Here is a 21790-nt window from a genome sequence, read left to right as displayed (position 1 = left end):
TAAAGCTAAGCATATGGGTGAGCATATTGAGAGATGGAGCAGCCGAATCAGCCTAGCCATGCGTTAGAGCACATTTTAAAATATAAGCCCAGTGGGTCTCAGGGGAGACTGGCCTCACTGCTGTTTCAAACCCAGGCAGGAAGACAAGTCCCTTGCTTATTTTTCTACTCCAGACTGGAATTCTATATTTAGACTGCTGGTATGACTGTCTGATCATTAGCCTCATTTAACCCCTCTTTACTATATGACCCTGAATTGGTCATGGCCCCTGCCGCTGTCAAATAGGGGGCCAGCTCAAGTGGCGTTAGCCCCGAGACATGCCTGTCAAAAAATGAGGGGCCACCCAGATTGCTCCGGGAAGTTATTTGGGTCAGGCTCGGATGACGGTGTCAGTCTCCATTATACTGAGTTATACTCCACACTGGTTCTGTTGGGGTACACAGAGGAGCTCCTCCCCCATTTAAAAAACAAAACAGAGAATACCTACATATTGAGTAACCATCACCCTAACAATGGCACATGGAGTACAAGAATACTATATCTACTGAAAATGTTTTCGTTTCACAAAAAAGGAAGAGTAAAGTGTACCGCTTGAGAAGGCATTGAGGTTGATATACAGGACAACACAGCTTGGATCACATTACCAGTCCATAGTTCTGAAAGAGGATGGCTTGTTGTTTGGCCGGTCACAGAAGTGTGGAGCGATAGAATGGCTGTAACCCAGTAATCCACAGGTTACACACATCAATGCTACACACACACACTGGAGGTTGTGACCCATCTCTGCCACACTCTGGAGTCCAGCAATCACAACACACCTAGTCATCCTCCTTACAGTATCAGCATACACACACAAGCTCCACCGGTGCCAAATGTGAGTGGAGGGAAACTTGAGTCTGCACCTCTTGTAAATTAAGAATCATTGGCCACATACGGGAGTAGTTGAGTGTCATCCGCATAGCAATGATAGGACAGACCATGTGAGGATATGACAGAGCCGAGTGACTTAGGGTATAGAGAGAAGAGGGCCTAGAACCGAGCCCTGGAGGACACCAGTAGTGAGAGTACGTGGTGAAGACACATATCCTCTCCATGTCACCTAGTAGGAGCGGCCTGCCAAGTAGGATACAATCCAAGAGTGTGCATAGCCTGATATGCCCAGCCCTGAGAGGGTGGAGAGGAGGATCTTATGGTTCACTGTGTCGAAGGCAGCAGATAGATCGAAGAGGATGAAAATAGAGGAGAGAGAGTCAGCTTTGGCAGTGGGGAGAGCCTCTGTGACACAGAGAAGAGCAGTCTCGGTTGAGTGACCCATCTTGAAGCCTGACTGGTTAGGGTCAAGAAGATCGTTCTGAGAGAGACAATGAGAAAGTTGATAAGGGACAGCACGCTCAAGTGTTTTGGAAATAAAAGAATGAAGGGATACAGCTCTATTGTTTAATTAGTTGAGTGTTGGTTTCTTGAGGGAGCAACCTTGGCCATTTTGAAGTCAGAGGGGTCAGGGATGAGTTGATGAGGGAAGTGAGGAATGGGAGAAGGTTTCTAGAAATGGTCTGCAGAAGGGAGGAGAGGACAGGGTCAAGCGGGCAGGTTGTTGGGAAGCCAGACCTCACTAGACGCAGGATGTCATCTGGAGAGAGAGGGGATAAAGAGGTCAAGGCATAGGGTAGTGCTGTGTGAATGAGACCAGTGGATTCAATAGGCTGAGTGAATGAGTATTCGGATGTCTCTTTTTCAAAGTGGTTGACAAAGTCATCCGCAGAGAGGGAGGGGGAGGGGTGGAGGATTAAGGAGGGAGAAGAAGGTGGAAAAGGGTTAGAGGCTGTTGAAATTTAGAGTGGTAGAAAGTGGCTTTATCACCGGATACAGAGGAGAGGAGAGAGTGGAAGGATGGTAGGTCCTCTGGAAGTTTAGTTTTCCTTCATTTTCGCTCAGCTGCCCGCAACCCTGTTGTGTAAGCTTGCAATGAGTCACTCAGCCACAGAGCAGGAGGGGCAAGCCGGCTGGGAGGAAATGGGACAGTGCAAGTTATAGGATGTGGAAAGGGAGGAGAGTAGGGTTGAAGAGGCAGAATCAGGAGACAGGAGGGAGAAGGATTTAGCAGAAGAAGAGATGATAGGATATAAAAAGAGGAGTAGTGGGAGAGAGAGTGTGAAGATTGCAACGGAGCATGACCATCTGGGTAGGGACTGAGTGGTTAGGGTTGGAGGAAACGGAGACAGAATAGGAAACAAAGTAGTGATCCGAGACCTGGAGAGGGGTTGCGGTGAGATCAGTAGGTGAGCAGCTTCTAGTAAAGATGAGGTCAAGTGTATTGCCTGCCTTGTGAGTGGGATGGGACTGGGAAAGGTTGAGGTCAAAAGAGGCGAGGAGGGGAAAGAGAGAGTTGGGGAAAAAAACGAATCGAAGGCAGACGTCGGGAGGTTGAAGTCGCCAAGTACAAAGAGCGGAGAGCCATCGTCAGGAAATGAGCTTATCACTGTGTCAATTAGGAACTCTTAGAGGGCACCTGGTGGGTGATAGATGACAATAATCTTAAGCTTGATTGGACAAGTGATTGTGACAGCATGGAATTCAAATGAGGAGATGGACAGGTGAGAGAGGGAGAAAAGAGAGAATCTCCACTTAAGAGAAATGTGTAGACCAATGCCATCACGCGGTGACCAGATGCTCCCGGTCTATGACAGAAAACATAGTCAGATGAAGAGAGCAGCTGGGGTAGCAGTGTTCTCTGGGGTGATCCATGTCGTGGTCAGGACCAAAAAGTCAAGGGACTGAAGGGCAGCATAGGCTGAGATGAACTTGGCGTTCTTGTCCACAGATCAGCAGTTCCAAGCTGAAGTGAGACGGAAGTGAAGTGAGAGAGTGGTGTGAAACCTTCCTCGCATTCCTTCCTCAAACAACTCGGCAGAACCGTCTTAGTTTTGCGACAAATCCCCCACTGACATGACCTCCACTTACAGCTGCCATTGAGAAACCAGGGGAGACTGAAGAACAAACACTAATTGCTGATTGCCTAGGAGAGGTGAAACCACTCCCCCTCCAAAACAGCCACTGATTACAAAAACAAGTCATAAATTGCCCTGCCCCTTGATCCTGGTTGATGTGTCAATAATCTGCAAGTTATGAGCAGTGAGCAGTTCACACACCAAGTAGGCTACTGGGAAGACAGACAGCACTTAAAGTAGACGGACCTAGCTAGCAAAAATTTTAAAAAGAGAAACACAAAAATGTATACTTATCACTCCTGGAGATATCAGGAGTCATCTAGCTATAGCTGGACGGTAAGCCCAGGTCTGAGTGTCCCTTCGCCTTCTCCCTCTCTGGCATCCAGCCCGTGTAGTCAGGCTGAGGGAGCCCTGTGTGCCAGGGAAGATTCCAGACCCCCACCTCGCCGTGGAACGAGCCAGCCGGCTTATAACCACGACCGAGAGGGTTCGGCTTTATACCGGAAGCCATGGTTACTAGCTTTTAACGCTGTGACACGGGATATGGTAATGTCCCTGCTGGGTCTTTCTGCTTGGTACAGTGCCAAGAGCAGTAAGACGTAGCATACTATAAACTCACTGTGGTGTAAAAACAACTATTTTAATAACTACTAAAATATCACAAAGTCAACAAGCATACATTATTAGTTGATATGCTTCAGACCATTTAGGCACACCAAAATGAATGCTTTTTTGTGTTTTGTTTTATTTATAGCCATCAATCGGACCTATTTCACATGACTTAGTTAGACCTTTAACCTCAGGAGCAAACTGTAGACACTCACACAACAAACAGAATTAGATGGTGTACAAGACCCTGGTGGGAGTGGAGCAACTCTTCTAAAGAGAACACAATTCTCTCTAACAGAGTGATGGTGGGAACACATGTAAAGCCTTATTGAAGCAGAAGTGGTGGCTGTGTTCTTACCTGTGTGGATCTGTCTGTGAGCCTCCAGAGCATCCTCCTTCTGGAACTGGGCCCCACACTGGTCACAGACAATGGCCTTCTCACCAGCTGCAACACAGGAGAGGAGACAGGAGGGTGTTTAATATGGACATAGGCCCAATATAGTGTAGGAACTATACTAACTGTAGATACATGTACTATATAGTATGTGTGTGGTAAGATTACATAACCTTTGGAACAGACATAAGATTTTGTGACGTTTAACAGTTGTTTTTTAAATGTACAAAGTGATACTGCCAAGAGGAGTGTGCAAGTTTTTCTTCTCCATTTAAGAGATCATAAAAAAATATTCTCACACACCTGCAACAAGCAAACTCTTTTTTGAAACACCTGTATTGTTCAACACTATGTCAATAACAAGACCCATCGTGTCTGAGCAGCTTTAAAAGTACAGTATGGAAATGTGTGCCAACGTTGGGCCTCTCCTCTTCACACTGCATTTCTACAATCCAATTCAGTTTAATAAACTTTTTTATTCCCCAGCCAGGGACAATAACAGAATAAAGTTTATTGAATTGAACTGTATAAGTGCAGTATGAAGAGCTGAGGTCTAGCGTTAGTATTTAGCACATACAAACAGAAGATACTCTGTGAGCATGTCTCAGGTCCAGCCAGTCAACAGCTTTATGGTGTCGCTAGGCTAGCTCGCTAACTTGTGTCCTGCTCCACCCAGATATCAAACAGGTATGTTCTGTGTTCCTGTGTGATCCTGATCCCAGGACACAGAGAACGCTAAGCTAGACCTTGGCTGTTCTGTTCTTGGCAATGTCTCCAAGGGTTACGACACCCTCCAGCAGCAGCAAATCATAACAGGAAGTCAATACTAAGATAACTTTTTTTGTCTTAGAGATGGAGACAAACTGGGTGTCGGTTTCGTAACAACAAGCAGTGATATTACAAAACAGCTGCACTAGAAGTCTGAGGAAGACAAGTTACACTGACACTGTGACAAGGTGGAGTTCTAAATTTGCCAGTTACAACTTACGCAACACAAGTATTTACTGTATTAGATATTGTACTTGATCTTAACTGTCATTTCACACACTCACAGCACAAGGCATTAGTCAATATTAGACTTGGTCGGTACTGTATGTTTTTCAATACTGTAAAAAATACAAGATGTCCCAAATAAAATATCTACAGCTCAGGGCTCCAGCTATACATTTGGTGTGATAACTTGCTAGTTAAGTGGCTAGCTTGCAAGATCAAGCTTATTGGTTACAGCAGAGACAAATCAATCGACTCCTAGATCAAGATCCCTGCTGCCTAAATTAGTTTTGTGCGTGAATTTGTAAAACTTTTTTTTTTTAATGGAAAGAAATAGCGGCCCTTGTTTGCACTGCCGATAATACCGAATACTCCGGTAGAATACAGGAACTTGTTGAAGGTATGACAATCTGGATACCACCGAACCATAGTTCATATAGGTATTTTTTCACTGAAATATGGCCTTCAGTAAAACATTGCCAAAGTAATACTCTTGATGTTATGCATATTTTAATAGAGCGTATGGCCAGGGATGTTTAATGCAGAGTTGAACATGTGGTCAAATTAATCTGTTAAAATAAATACTTAACCTTTGGAGAAGGAACCATGTTCAGGTGAGATTTACACAGAGTATCTCATTTTAAATCAGCTCCCCCTGCTTCTTCCAGAGACCAATGGAGATTATTGGATATTATAGAGCCAATAGTTTTTCCTGGTTGGGTCACATGGTCTAGAAAAACACCTTGCCTTAACACGGACTAAAATGCTTTAGTTGATTGTTTGTTTCAGTCAACGTACTGTAACCATGAGCAGTCCTCACTAAAAGGGGCCATGAGCCAATACAGTCTTTACCTGGGTGGAACTAGCACAGTGTAGAGTTAGTGAACCGGGGCACCACAGATGGCGCAACACTCTAACCCCTCCCCAGGGAGGCCGAAGCCGTGTACTAAACAGGCTCACGATGGAGTATTCACCACGGCACATGGACATAAATTCTTAGAGGAAGTGGCAGCGTGATGCCGTGTCTCTATGAGGACAAAACCTCTGTGGCACCTCATTGGTGTGGCTCATTACTGTCTGAGCGGGGAGTAGGACCGATAGAGAAGCCGCAGCACACAGTCAGCCAGCCACCCAGCAGGCAAGGAGGAACCATTCTGGGGGCCTCAGAAAAACCCTAACACAAATTATAGTGATACATTTTCACCCCCTTTCTTATTTCCCTTTGATCAATAGATGGCATCTTGTTAGCCGGACAGAGGAGAGGAGAAGGGAGGGGACGAGGGGTGAGAGAAAAACTCCTCCCTGGCACTCTGGCACCATCCTTCCCTTCTCCCCCTGACCCTCTGCCCCTGGGTAGAGCCGTGGCAGCACCAACTCTGCTGCTCAAAATAACTGCTTGCCTCTCCAGAGAGAGAAAAAAAGAGGGAGAGAAAGAAGTGGCTATAAAATAATTGTTCTCCAACAACTCCCACTTCCTCTCTCCCCGGCCTCCCTCCAAGTTGCCACAACCGTGCCCTAACCTGACATAATGGGCCTTGCACAACTGTTGCTTCGAATAACCCAAGCAAAAGGAGGGGGAGTGGGGGGGTTTGTGCCACGTGCCACTGACTGACTCTTCCCTTTTCACTTCCTCCTCTGAAATATTACACAACGCTGCGGGCAGTGGGATTTTGGCGTTTCTAAACAAAAGAGAAATGCTGCCTCCTCCTACTCACAGCACAGAGTAGAAGGGGAGGTGTAGTGTCCCGCCTTTCCATGCTCCCTTGGAGTGGTCACGGATGTTTAGGGGGTACCCCTGATTGGAAGTGCCAGTAGCCCACCACACGGTGTCTGAGCTAACCCAATCTAATGGAGCCCCACCACAACACCAACCAGCCACACAGAGCCAGCCCTCAGCCTGCAATGCAGAGGGGGAGAGAAGCAGAGGGGGAGAGAAGCAGAGGGGGAGAGAAGCAGAGGGAGAGAGGCAGAGAAGAAGAGGGGGAGAGAAGCAGAGAGGGAGAGAAGCAGAGGCAGAGAAGCAGAGAGGCAGAGAAGCAGAGAGGCAGAGAAGCAGAGAGGCAGAGAAGCAGAGAGGCCGAGAGGGAGAGAAGCAGAGGGGGAGAGAAGCAGAGAAGCAGAGGGGGAGAGAAGCAGAGAGGCAGAGAGGGAGAGAGGCAGAGAAGCAGAGAGGCCGAGAGGGAGAGAAGCAGAGGGGGAGAGAAGCAGAGAAGCAGAGGGGGAGAGAAGCAGAGAGGCAGAGAGGGAGAGAGGCAGAGAGGGAGAGAAACAGAGGGGGATAGAAGCAGAGAGGCAGAGGGGGAGAGAGGCAGAGGGGCAGAGAAGCAGAGCGGTAGAGAGGCAGAGAGGGAGAGAAGCAGAGGCAGAGAGGGAGAGAGGCAGAGAGGGAGAGAAGCAGAGGGGGAGAGAAGCAGAGGGGGAGAGAAGCAGAGGGGGAGAGAAGCAGAGAGGGAGAGAAGCAGAGGGGGAGAGAAGCAGAGGGGGAGAGAAGCAGAGAGGGAGAGAAGCAGAGAGGGAGAAAGGCAGAGGGGGAGAGAAGCAGAGAGGCAGAGGGGGGATACTCAAGCAGACAAACACAGGCAACAACAAAACACAGCCTGGCTGTTCAGTGAGCCTAAACAAATGGGTTAAGTAAGACACTTACACTCAGTACCAAAAAACAGCAAAAAATCCATAAAAACACACACTCTTTCGTCAGAACAGTACAGACACCACACTCTCCCTTCTTTCTCCTCTCTCACCTCTCCCTTCTTTCCCATCCCTCACCTCTTCCTTCTTTCCCCTCCCTCACCTCTCCCTTCTTTCTCCTCCCTCACCTCTCCCTTCAGCAGTAACGAGCTGTGCTGTACAGTTATATTTACACTATCCTCTTATCAGTCACAGAACAGCACGGAGACTGCCAATTGGAAAGGACAGCCCAGAACTGTGTGTTCCCTCACTCAAGTAGATGTGTACCGCAGGCAGCATATTTTTCATCAACCAAGACAAAAATCCGGGGCCACAATCAGGATTCCTCTCATAAAACACAGTGTATTACGTACACACAGTCAAGGCACACACAGACCAAGGGCACACAACACAGACTAACAAAATCATATAGAAATGTACAGAACTAGACAAAGCTAGTTATAGACAGACACGTGCAACACACACACACACACACACACACACACACACACACACACACACACACACACACACACACACACACACACACACACACACACACACAGAGAGAAAAACTCTGAATTGCACCGATTGTGTGAGCAAACACTGTACAGTAGATAAGAGAAGATAAACCTGTGTTTTTCCCCATGCAAATCCTGGCCATAAGGACATGGGAGAGCGGCTAGCTGGTTCACAATGATATTGTTATCACAAGTAGAAAAAGGAAATAAAAGAAGATAGAGAAAATCTTCGGGTCACATTTGACAGCTTTATGGTCTACTGCTCAGAACGAGGATGTCTAGAGAAAAGGAAAGCAGACAAATATTGACTTGCCAAATGTCAGGGCATATGCATGCACACAGAGGAAAAAAAACACACACCAAAGCAGTCTAAATTCAAACCCTCAAAATGGACACGCTGCAGCACAATCAGTCACCATACTCTTAATCCATTTCTGCCTGCAAACCAATTTGTCTGTCCAGTAGGTCACAGACACGTTTTTTTCTTCCTCTCTCTGTTGCTTGTCCTTTTCCTCACTACAATGAAGCCATTTTCAGCACTCTTGCCCTGGGGAGACCGGGGGCATCTCAGTCCACATAACCCTTCCTCTCCCCTGGGCTGACATCAGAGCCTTGTTCAGGCAGTACAGTATTCTGAGCCTCGACCTTGTTTGGGCCAAAACAAACAAACCCTTCCAGCCCACCAAACAACCTCTTACTCTTCCTCCCCAACACCTCCCATCTCTGCCACAGAGGTGAAAAGGTTCCATGTGTTTCTGGCTTTCCTTAAACCCCCTTTTTTCCCCAAAGGGGAGGGTCAGTGGATGTTCTTAAGTTATAACATGTTGGCATGCTCCCCCTCGGTTTCGGCGCTCTGACACAAAGGCCTCAAAGCTTTGGGGAAGAAACGGGAGCTGGGCCGGGAGCAGAGAGAGGAACCACCCGGGCTCTCCTGGTGTGAAGTGGCAGGAAATGAGGACGGGACCTCCCGAAGGTCAGTCAGTCCGGCTGGCTGCCCCTGTTCCCCCTCTGCTCCCTCTAACACAGGGGTCATTCCTCAGGGCCAAGGGCCCTGATATTAATAGCCTTGGTCTCCACTTCCTAATGTGGATGTCAGGTCAGTTGGGGCCGGCTGTTAGGAATGAGTTTCCTTTTGAGTAGTTGGTACATTGTTAGGGTAAGACAGCTTTCATTTGAATGGTGTGATGCAAGTGATGTGGTTTTCTCTTTGCACTCAAATCAAGTGAATCTGGGATTGAACCAACAGAGACAGGCCACGGTGTGTAATGCAGGCCGCAATGTATACCAATGCACTGAAAACGTCACATCCACAGTTCACAACGGTAGCCATGATTAGTGGGGGACTGTTTTTTCTATCAAACATCCCCAGATCCAGTGTCACCCCCCTGGCCTGGGAAAGTCATGGAATGTTCCAGGACATAAAAACGTATTTGAAATGTTGGAGCTGATCAATAGCCCTTGGAGTTGGGTATTGGCGGCGGGACGGGAGGCAGCAGCTTTCTTCTAGAAGAACCTGAGTCTGACCGCAAGGTGAACCCTCGCCCCCCCACAACCACCGCAGGCCACAGCAGCCCCACTGGATACAGCAACTGACATGTTTTTACAGTGCTGTAAGTGCCTTTATTGCTAAGGAGAAAGGGATGGTAGGCTGGGGGGAAGGAAGGCGGTTTGGGCTGTCATTTGACAGTTTTTATATTCTGCCTGGGAAAGAGGGTGACTGTGAAGACGGGTCCAACAGATGCTTTTTAACAGTGCCAGGCAAAAGTAACCAGCAACATAAGAGTTCAGCAACTAAAGACAGGGCAACCTGGTATTCACATTTAACAAGAGAGAATAAGCTGCAGCCACAAAAGACAACCATGTGTTGCTGTATTTCACCCAGTAAGATGGCATGAGCACTTGGTTCAGAAGCCGTAGACAAATAAGTCCTAGTGTCTGCAGTGAAACAAAATGGCTATAGGGCTGGAAAGGGGAAACAAACGATGGTAGAGCCTGCTGCATACGTGTTTTCTCCACAGGTCAATAACCTGTAAAGATTTAGTATTTAGGGCCCATTATTTCCTGCTTTCAAGTCACACGTTGTCAAAGACACTCCTGGGTTTATTAAGGCCAGAGTAAAGTCAGAATGCCTGGGGGGAGGGGACAGCAGGCAACACAATGACCTCTGGGACAGTGAATGTGACACAGGAAAAAGGAGGGAAAATCTTTGTTTGGGAGGGAAGACAGACAGAAATGTAAACAGATTACTTTAAAAATGCACAAGCCCATTCGTTTTCAATGGGGTTGTGAGAGTTTCCGTAATGCATTGCCAATAACAAAGGGACTCTATGTACCTGAAGATTTGTTGGTATCAGTTGAACATCATTAATACAGAATATCCCTAAATGACGAGAACAGTCTGAAATATGTGGACGTCTGAAGTGTCCAGCTAGGAGAACATGGTTGCGAGCCAACAGAAACAAACTGCCGATATGGCTAAGCGGAGACTATCAGAAAACCAAACCAACTGGAAATGTAGAAAACATGCAGCGTTTAACTGCACTGATTTACATACTTATTTAGCTTGTATCCAAAAATAAATGTACACCCCATTAAGCGTACGTTTAAAGTTTTATAGCAATAACTTCAAACACGATGTGAAATCAATTATACAAATTCTACATGTAGAAGTATTTAAACAGTCTAAAAACCTTCATCTTTGGCCGGGGTGTTTGCCAAATGACACAAAAGGAGTTTGCTGCTTGCTCTTTCCATTTTGTAATTGTTTTTCTGAGAGGGGGGGACGGGGACGGGGGGACTAAGCCATAATCTTTCCTAGCAAAAAAAGTCGAAAAGAGAAGGAAAAAGTAGGGTGAGAAATGGAAAATAGAGAAAAGTAACTGCTTTGCAAAAGTGGACCGTTTGACAGACGATTAACTTCCTCACTAAAACTTTTTTTACAATGTCCTGCCACACATTTCAGATCTACTGCCCTCTTCCTTTTCAGCATCTCCCAGTCAGTCACTCTGCCGTGCACCATAGGATCCAGATATAGTGACGATAGAATCAAACATGACAGGCCACCGGCCGAGAGCCAACAAAGGCCAAGAATCAGCTGGGCAAAAATAGGCCAAGCTGCCACTGCACAGCTGAAAGGGGAGTTGATCCTTTTGATGTAGTTCTGTCCTTGAGGTGTTCTTGTCTGCTAATGTTCTGTATTATGTCATGTTTCATGTTTTGTGTGGACCCCAGGAAGAGTTGCTCTCGCAACAGATAATGGGGATCCTAATAAAATACCAAATGTATAACTAGGTTTTTGTCACCTGGAAGGATAGTATAGTAGCTCCATTGACTGTGCTCAGACCTGAAAAGGGCCAACTGGCTAGTCCAGGCTCATACATTTAACAGAGAGCAGTAGCATCTCCTCGGAGAGGCTTCTGGAGCCCCAAACTACAGCCTGTTTACTCCAGTCAAAAATTATCCTCCCTCGGACTGACCACCAAGATTAGTATTCCGGGGCCATTTACATGTTTACATATTTACATATTTACATATTTACATGTTTGCATGTTTGTATAACACAATATCTACGCTCTGCTTTTATGCTGCACCAAGTGGAATTAGCAGCATAAAAGCAAGCCTTGTATGTCCTGGTTACTTCCAGATGGCTTTGGGAGTGCCTTTATCTTACAATTTTTTTCCTGTCTTTTGTTGATTTTATATATATATATATACACATGAAAGCGCCGCCGGCAGATCTTTGCTTAGCAGGTTCATTCTCTCTTCATCCCGAAAATCTAAAAGTTTCAAAAAGCTTTTTATGAGGGAGCCTCTACCATAAATGGGATTCATAGCTCCATAATCTGCGCTGAGAAATTGATCTAGAAGTTTCCAAAGCTATCGTCCAACTTACATAATACATTAAATGTCATGCCTCGGAGGATATTTATTTTTACGGCTCTTTACTTGACAAACAAATCATGTTTTCTTTTCCACTGTCGGCATTGTGATAGTTTATTTCCATCACAAATATCTCATCAGACTCGCATATTTTTTGGGGGAATGTAATTTTATAGATATATTTTAATTCATAAGAAATTACCAAGAACATATTGCATCGAGAGTAAGCATGGATCTTAACCAGAGAACATTCCAGCATTTCTCCATACAACTAAATGCTGTTTGCTTGACAGCAATGGCAACCATGTACGTAGAACTTTTACAAGGTTAACTGATTGTCACATAATTGAAGGATGCACACCCAATGAAGTTTGGAATGGTGGTCAGGTCTGACATGGCACATTTCCCTAATACCATTACACAAACAGAAAGCCATGCATTCTCTATGATGACTGCTAATACCATTACACAAACAGAAAGCCATGCATGCTCTATGATGACTGCTAATACCATTACACAAACAGAAAGCCATGCATTCTCTATGATGACTGCTAATACCATTACACAAACAGAAAGCCATGCATTCTCTATGATGACTGCTAATACCATTACACAAACAGAAAGCCATGCATTCTCTATGATGACTGCTAATACCATTACACAAACAGAAAGCCATGCATTCTCTATGATGACTGCTAATACCATTACACAAACAGAAAGCCATGCATTCTCTATGATGACTGCTAATACCATTACACAAACAGAAAGCCATGCATTCTCTATGATGACTGATAATAGATAGACTAAAGTGCATGGTTGTGAGATCATTTTAGGATACACGACAGTGTTCGCCCACACTCACGGGAACCTGCTCAAATACCCAGACTGCCTCTGTGAAAAAAGACACTAGATAATCTAATAGCCACTGCAAGGTATGATACATCGTTATGTCATTAGAACAACAATGTCAATGGTCTTCTGCTACGCCAGATAGAGAATTAGAGGCATATTTTGATAAGTGCTGATTTTCCTCCTTCCAAAAAATGTTTTTCCTTCTCAGAGAAAATTCCTTCTAATTTTGACTTTTTGATGCGGGGGTGACATAGTCGGATTAGTGAGGCCACATGTTCGCTCACTCTCACCATTTACAATTATGCCAAGGTTGGTCATACTCTCTCCAGTTAACTGGCCTCTGGGTGAGTAAGTTAATCAGTTGGTTCCATATAGACAGATAATAACCATCAGGGGCCCCACAGATACAGTGATGATTCAGACTATGTACTGTATGAGATACAGTTTGTCGGACTAACATGTATGGTTATTAACTGTGACTAGAACCCAGCATGTTTTCCCTTAATGGAGCGGTGGAGCCTGGATGGACGTTGTGAGGGCAGACAACAGCACAGTGGGTGGGTCAAGTTGCATCCACAGACGTCTGTGTTTAGAGAAGACAGAAGATATGAATAAGGGGTTTAAATGGTGAAATTAAATGTCATAACTGTCATTGTTCGTAAACAATGACACGCAGGTACACAGCAACTATAATTGTGTGTAACCCCAGTCAGATGTCCATCAAGTGTGTGTGTGCGTGTTGTGCACGCATGTGCGTCGTGTGTCTGTGGCTCTCTGGTCCATGAAAGGGAGTGGGGCCTGACGAAAACACAAATCCATACTGGCCACAGGCTTCTCTCCAAACTATTTTCTGCTCAGCTGGTTTTAAATGAAGTTATTATGACTCATTAAAATGCCCGCAAGGTTGTGGAAGTCGGCCAATTCCGATATAAATTTAGCCTCTCTCACAACCAAGCGCGCTCCCCCTAGCCCCGCACCACTACACTTCCCTGGGTCTTTTTATTGCATTGCTACCCCCCCCCCCCCCCATTTTTTTCCGTTTGATCCAATACCACTGCTTTGCAACCACAGATTTATAGCTGATATCAATTCCTTGATCTTTGAACACAAACAGAACCCTATGAACAAACAAATCATCAATTCTGCCTGGAAAATAAGCCTGTGTGCGTGCCATGCAAACAAATACATACAATAACTCCAGAAGGACGCAACTTGAGTTACGAACTTTCCTTATGCCTGCAGTTCCAAATATGTTACTGCTGATAAAACAATTGGTCCCGCTGTAAATGACGTGCAGCTTATAAAGGCATCATAAAGCCTTCATGAACACTACATGAATGTGTTACAAATCATCTATAACCATATGTTATGCTTTATAAAGGCATAAATGTGGCATAACTGTGTGACATAACCCAGTATGTCAAATATGACAAACCCTGTGTTTTTATCAAGGGTGGCATAAGCACAGCTTAATAAACACTTTATAAATCAGATTCAATTGAGGCTTCACAAAGCATTTATAACCTTGTCATGCATCTTGGTAGAGCATTTCAACGCCAGGATAGTGGATTTGATTCCTGGGACCACCCACACGTAAAACTGTATGCACACAAGACTGTAAGTTTCTTTGGATAAGTGTCTGCTAAATCGTATATATTTCACTAAAACATTTATAGGATGGCCCAACCTCTTTCCCTCTCGGGTGCATGGTCAATTTTGGACTTGACCTCAACTTCCTCCAAAATGCTGGAGGATGACACACATTCTAAAGTGCAGTCATGCACAGCAATACATTTTGGTAGGGACTTTTAAAATCCATTCATATTTGTTGCTTTTTTTTTTCAAAATTCAGTTCTCTTGGGTTTTTTTTTTAATAGAAAAATACCTACATTGGATTTTCTGTGTTCACAACAATGCTTAAACCACATCAGGAGATGACTTTTGAAGTCTGGGAGAAATCTTAAACTTTTGAAGTCTGGGAGAAATCTTAAACTTTTGAAGTCTGGGAGAAATCTTAAACTTTTGAAGTCTGGGAGAAATCTTAAACTTTTGAAGTCTGGGAGAAATCTTAAACTTTTGAAGTCTGGGAGAAATCTTAAACTTTTGAAGTCTGGGAGAAATCTTAAACTTTTGAAGTCTGGGAGAAATCTTAAACTTTTGAAGTCTGGGAGAAATCTTAAACTTTTGAGTGTAGTTGCCCTTTAATTCATTGAGCAGGTTTTCTGTAGTGCAGTAAGCGCACGTGATGCGTTTCGGCCGCCAATTGAATGGGTGGAGTAAAAAGCCAGCAACACTCCCTATTATTCAGAGTCCCATGAAATTACACCATATAAACATTCTACAGAACCTACTGACTATCCCCTACAATCCTTTTACTGCTGGACCCAGAACAGTCCTTGCTCGAAGCCAATATGTATTCCATATACAGTGATTCACATTGGGGGCATTTCATTGACCTTGGAACATGTTTTAAAGCCCAAATTGAATGCTAATGTTACTTAAATATGAATCATTGTTAATGTAAGGAGAATTATTTTTCATACGTCATGAATGGTTATTGAGTTAAGTGTTATTTCAAATAATTTCGGTGACTTCGCAGCAATTGCCAAATAGTCTAAATTTTGCTAGCTAAAAACAATTCCCCTTAGATACAGCTGTGTCTCATAGTCACGTCATGAGATTTGTAAATGAAAGTATGAATATGAATTGAATGGAGTTCCCCATCTCCCCATTTAGAGTTTCTGTCACAGTACAGAAATGCCCTTATCCAGATGGTGTGACAAAGGCATTTCCTAACAGACCTGATAACCTTGTTACTTTATGGTTGGAACCAACATGCAGTACACCCAGCAGGAAAAGAGGCCAGAACCATTCGTCCGCCAGCTCAGAGACAAGATACTCTATTCACAGATCTGTGTAACATTCAATGTAATTGCATTGCTGGACTTTTTGAAACTTCATGTAATTTGTATTGTTTTAAACATTTAAACAAGGAAATGTATGGTTTAAACATGTCTTTAATGTTTATTTGTTTTAGCTGTTAGTGATAATTCCCTAAGTTTTAATACATTTGTGTTTACATAATTAAGCCTTTATGTATGTGTTATTAATGACCAAAGGTGTCTGACTTAATAGTAAGTACAGCGTCATATGATACAAGGCATTTAAGTGCATGTTATTATTAAATTAAGTACAGTGTCATGCAATATAGAGTCTTTATGGATGTGCTATGAATGACTGAAGGTGTCTCACTCCAAACTAAGTATTACAGGACATTACACAAAGGTTCTCTCGTGATCCACATGCTACTGTGTGAGGTATTTAAATGGGTTGATGGACCTGCAAAGCTTGCGTTTGTGATGCGTGTCAGAACCAAGATGATTTGGAGTCCCACCTGAGACTAATGCACCAGGTATTCCTCTTCTGCTCCCATGCTGGAGACCAGGGCTGGATTACAACCTGTTACAATGGTGCCAACATTTTGTGGCTGACCTTTCAGCAGGGGAGTGGGTGAACGTGTCAAAGACCTGACTGGGACCAGCACCATGCAGTATGGCCCATTGTTGTTGTGTGCATGTTTGTGTACTAAGGAACATGTAACTTGGTTCCAGAAGATAGACACTTTCAATTTCTTTAGGTTGTGGGTTTTCATCAAGTGAAGTGTTCCTTGGTGTAACATCATCCACAGGCTATTGCACACACAGCACATATAAGCCTGGGATATCAACCATTCAAAGTTGGTCTTAGTGGGAGTGTAACTGAGTAAAGTATTTGTGACCTTACTGAGTAAAGTATGTCATTGTCTACTTAACACCGTAAAAAAGTAAAAATGATTGCTTATCCCTGCCCATTCTCACAATTTATATTCTTAAAATGTGCTTTTAAACCCGACCCTAACTAATGAAGGCCAAGTTTGATGAGTTGGTCCGCGCATTTGGGCAGAAGTGTCTGGGAATGAGATTAGGTGTAATGTGACTAACATGACTAAACTTTAGAGCGTGTGACATCCTTCAGTCACCCTATATAAAGCACATGTTTATATCATATTCAACACAATGGGTTAAGTCACATTTGACATTGGTAATTATGTCACACATTTACACCACATTTATGAACCCTTTATAAAGCATGACATAGATATAGGTGCTTTGTTACACATTTATGTAGTGTTTATGAAGGGATTATGAAGGCTTTATGATGCCTTTATAAAGCATGACATAGTTATAGGTGCTTTGTTACACACTTATGTAGTGTTTATGAAGGCATTATGAAGGCTTTATGATGCCTTTATAAGCTGAATGTAAATTAAAGCGGGACCAACATTTCTAACAATAATAATCGCCTCTCAATTGCAATTACTTTCAACCGTAAACGTTGTTTACGTTGCTGGCTTTCCTTGCAAGTATTATTCTGACTAATCATGACTGCTTCACATCACTTCCTGAATATCAACTTCCATGTCTTGTTAAGGGGACAACGTTGACATTTAAGGGATCAGTGTTGATGCCATCATTGTATTTCATCATTCTGTATGGCATTCCTCTGAATTGCTTAATGGAAAGAATGATTATCACTAATAACAAATAAATAAATGGATGCGTCATTCTGACAAATCCATTGTGCCTGCCCTTCCCTATTTGAGCTGTTGTCAGGGATATTCCACTAAAGAGTTACTCCCAAAATAAAATACCTAGAGCAAGCAAAGTCCAACTGATCTTTGCACAGTTGAGCAACATTCACTATTATAGGAATAAGAGCTGCACTTCCATTCAGTCTCTCTCTCCCCTGAACCCGTGAGGGACATCCCCGCCCCCACCTCCTTTCCTCGTCTCTGACAGGAGCAGCTCAGCGGGAGAAAAAAATGAAGCAAATACAAAATTCAATGGGCTGTGTTCTGTTTTAGAAAAGGCACACAGTGTACTGTACAGCCCATAAAACTGAAAAACAGCCTCCAGACACTGCCGCAATCACCCTCCATCAAAACACTTTGTCTCGCATACAAAAATAAGAGCCGGCATCGAGCTGAATACCAAATCAGCCCATTAGAGCACAGGGGCACTTGCTACTTAGCAACCAAAGGGATTTAAATCGGCAATACCCTGACAAAGTAAGATCCAGATCCTTTCTTCCTACAGGGGTATTATGGGCTAGTTGGGAGCTTCCTTTTGAGGTTTGTTTTGGTGCACCAGAGATGTTTTTACAAAAGGACGGTTAACGGACAAGACGATTTAGAATTTCGTATTGTATCGTATAAATAAAATGCCATGTCGGCGATGTAATTCGATGGGCGCTACTTGTGAGGTTGAAAGCATCGTAAATCATTGAGAATATGTTGACTCGATTTAACTGACCTCGTTGCGAAGATCTAAGGCCAGGGCCAAATGCATTTTTAGCCAACAGAATGAAACACGTTCTAGGTGATGTTTGTATGTAGTACTAGACATAGAATTCAATGAATGGTTCAATAACAGTCGAAACACACAGATTTAAAAATGTACCACATAATATAGCAGGTTACTAAAGCAGGATCCAATTTAGATAGTGAGCTAATTTTGACACAACATTTAGTAGTAATCAGTGATTTAGTACAATGATACAAACACTGTAGCGCCTCAACTACTGGTGGAATAGTCAAGAACCTTAAGAGAATCAATACTGGGCCATCCACAGTGCTGTCATGGCTTAATGATAGCTGACTCATCAAAAGTGTCACCTCTTATGTCTAGTACAGCCTGGGCCAGGGGTACTCAACTCTTACCCTACGAGGTCCGGAGCCTGCTGGTTTTCTGTTCTACCTGATAATTAATTGCACACACCTGGTGTCCCAGGGCTAAATCAGTGCCTGATTAGAGGGGAACAATGAAAAAATGCAGTGGAACTGGCTTCAAGGTCCAGAGTGGAGTTTGAGGGGTCTAGGCCATCCCTCTCACATACTGTACAGCCTAGATAGACCATCACTTTTTTCAGAGGCTTATAGAGTGCAGCCAGGTAAGTACATTGAGTTCTGGCTAAAAGGGCACAGTTTACTGAGGGAACACTATTCCCAGTCAAGTCCCATTCCAGATGGATGGATGTCTTAACTGGTTCCATCCAGTTGCCAGACAATTACTGAGGCCATTACGACCAGGGACCCAATAATCTCTCCTGGACCTGTATAATGTAGGCAGATTTATGCCCCACATAATTCAAGTGTTGTTTTAAATAGGGGTTTAATGTACATCAACAGGTCAGGGAAAGTATTATGGGTTTAAACCCCCAGAAAGGAGTTAGGGCACGCGGCCAAACAGAAGCTCAGCCCATTTATCCACGCTGTCTGTCATCCTGTGCTAATGTACTAGAGGGAGGGATGGAGGGAAGGAGTGGCAGTGGTGGACTGTGGTGTCAGCTGTTGTGAAAAATATACATGTAAATCACTGTTCATTTTCTTCCATAGTCATTCTTTTCTTTTGAATTTTTTAACAGAGATTTCCCTCCACAACATCCCCCTATTCCCTCCTCCTCTTCTCCCTTCCCTGTCTCAAGTCGCAGGGCCCTTCTCTATTTTGGAATATGTGGCTTGGAAGGCAGTCAAGTTTCATTAATTTATGGTTTGGGTACAGTATGTTCCTGGACACACATCTGCGAGCGATCATAAATGCACTGGAATGCTGGCAGAACATCCAGACCTGCCGGCACAACCATGATGTCATCAGTGAGGGAAGAGCTGGAGCGGGGCCAAGAGAGCTCCGCCAAACAGCTCCACTCCTCACTCTCTGCTCCGACAGCAGAGAGATGGATAGGAGAGAGACAGAGAGAGAGTGAAAGAGAGGGAGGAGAGAGAGTGGTGGCAGAGGGAGAATGAAAGAGAGAGCGAGGCAGAGGGAAGGAGAGAGAGAAAGTGAATGAGGGAGGAGAGCGTGTGAGTGAAAGAGAGGGAGGAGAGAGAGCAGTAGCAAAGGGAGAATAAAACAGAGAGAGTGGGAGGCAGAGGGAAAGAGAGAGAGACAGAGGGAGACAGCGAGAGAGACAGCAAGGGAGGGAACACCTTCCCCTGGGCTTTTCTCTTCCTCCCCCCTCTGTCTTTTTCCCTCTGCTCCTATCCACAGCACTCGCTTTTTCAAATGCCTCACATTTTTCAATGTCTTAATGCTTTAGCCATTTATATGGCACACACAGAGAAGTGGGAGCAGGTGTTAGTCAGGTGCACTGAGAGTTAACTATGTCAGGGTTGATTTGAGGTGGGGGGGCAGGAATTGATATTGACATTTACAGTCAGCTTGGTGACATGGACCAGGTCTAAGACAACCATGGGGAAGGGAGCATTAACGTTTAACACTGTGACCCAAGTAAGGGTTAGAGCAGGAAGACCAACAGGAGAGGCGATGCAATGCTAGCAATGGGAGTTGAAGAATCCCCAGGGTGGTGGGACAAACAGTGAGCCATCGCAGAAATATCTGGCAACCCCAAAACAGGTGGCATGCCTCACTTTTCCTGGTAGTCCACCGGCATTAATGATCATAGCAGGGTTTCATTGATTGGATGTAGCGTGTGTGTTTGTTTGTTTGTGTGTGAGTGCATGCATGCATATTTGTTGAATGACTATGTTCGGTGTGTGTGTGTGTGTGAGTGAGTGCCACTAGACTGCCTATACATCTGGTTAATCTGCTAACTCTCGGATGATTATGTACTGTAAACAGAGGATTAGCGCTTACTTTGATGGTACATACCATATTTTTTCCACTGACAGAGCCTGAACAGCCATGGTTGGGAGGAGAAAATTAGTCATCATAAAAATAACCGATGTGCTTTCAAAATGCAACTATGGCTCTTTTCACATTGACGAGAGTTAAGGAGATTCGAGAGATTCTCAAGAGACATTACTGTAATGTAAACTTACTTCCTCAAGAGCAGGGCAGTGTAAACATAATTGTCTCTGAGCCCAACACCCCTACAGTAATAATCCTAATTGCAGAGCAATGTTTTTGAAATATCTGAAGTGTATAGATGTTTTCCTTTCATTTGAGACTTGTTTATTGAGTTTTTAAATGAAATTGCAGCCAGTTACTTTACATTGTGAAATTGTCACCGAGGCTTAAAAAATAAATAAATGGTGCTTCGGCTAGCTGCGCTGAGCCACGTAAAACAGCTGATGTCAACTTGTGCGTTTTCAGATGCAATTTGTTTTACCACGTGATGATTTCCATGATATTTATAGAAATTAAGCCTGGTTTGCTCTAATGTTTAAAGATTGGCGTGGTAATCATTCACTTCTGATAGGCTAACATGAAGACATGTTCTTAGTTTTAGCTAGAGGGCTTTAATCTTGAAGTTAAAATGTAATGAGTGTAGGGATGAGAAAATAAACCCATTAATTGTCTTCACATGCTTGTGAACTGTTGCATTATTCAAGTTTGTAATATGGTTAAGATGAAAAGCTGCTTGCTGAATAGTTGTAAGTATATGCTTTAAATACATTTATGTATACATTATGTCAATCTCATCGCAGTGCCTCTCCTAGAACTCTTCAATCTGAATAAGCGCTATGAATCATCTAAGTATTATTTGTGGGCCAAGACTATTCCACAACACTCAACCAACAGGGATACCATGGCATTTCACATCACACCCCTGAATGGGCCGGAGCTTCTCCCATCCCAAAACTCTGAGTCACTGTTCGTCCAGGCAGACCTGCAACCCCCTCCCCGGCTCCTAGGCCGCGGTGACATTAACCTGGGGAAAAACACCGGCACACGCCATTCCTTAATCGGGCCCCAAGCCCACCCGTGGCCCCCAAATCAGCTTACTGCGTCGGTGCCACCAGACTCCCTCATTCAACAGGTACGCGCCTCTCTCCGACGGATCAAAACACCACGGCAAAAAAAAATTAAAATGTCTCCACTCATAACAAATGCAAAAAATAAAAAACCTGGCACAAGACTCACTGTACATAC

The 21790-nt window shown here is 44.1% G+C and overlaps 1 protein-coding gene across 3 annotated transcripts in view; it reads right to left on the bottom strand.

The window, feature by feature from the left end:
- Positions 1-21790, bottom strand: part of LOC139418158 (zinc finger and BTB domain-containing protein 16-A-like) — a 164253-nt gene that overhangs the window by 49476 nt on the left and 92987 nt on the right. For all 3 annotated transcript variants that reach the window (XM_071167399.1, XM_071167400.1, XM_071167401.1), the window contains exon 4: positions 3916-4002. In XM_071167399.1, coding sequence (XP_071023500.1) covers positions 3916-4002 — 87 coding nt within the window. The remainder of the gene's footprint in view (positions 1-3915; positions 4003-21790) is intronic.

Source organism: Oncorhynchus clarkii, chromosome 10 (genome assembly GCF_045791955.1).
Source record: "Oncorhynchus clarkii lewisi isolate Uvic-CL-2024 chromosome 10, UVic_Ocla_1.0, whole genome shotgun sequence".
NCBI lineage: Eukaryota > Metazoa > Chordata > Actinopteri > Salmoniformes > Salmonidae > Oncorhynchus > Oncorhynchus clarkii.
Note: the sequence above shows the minus strand (reverse complement) of the source record. Positions and strands in the feature narration are given on the sequence as shown.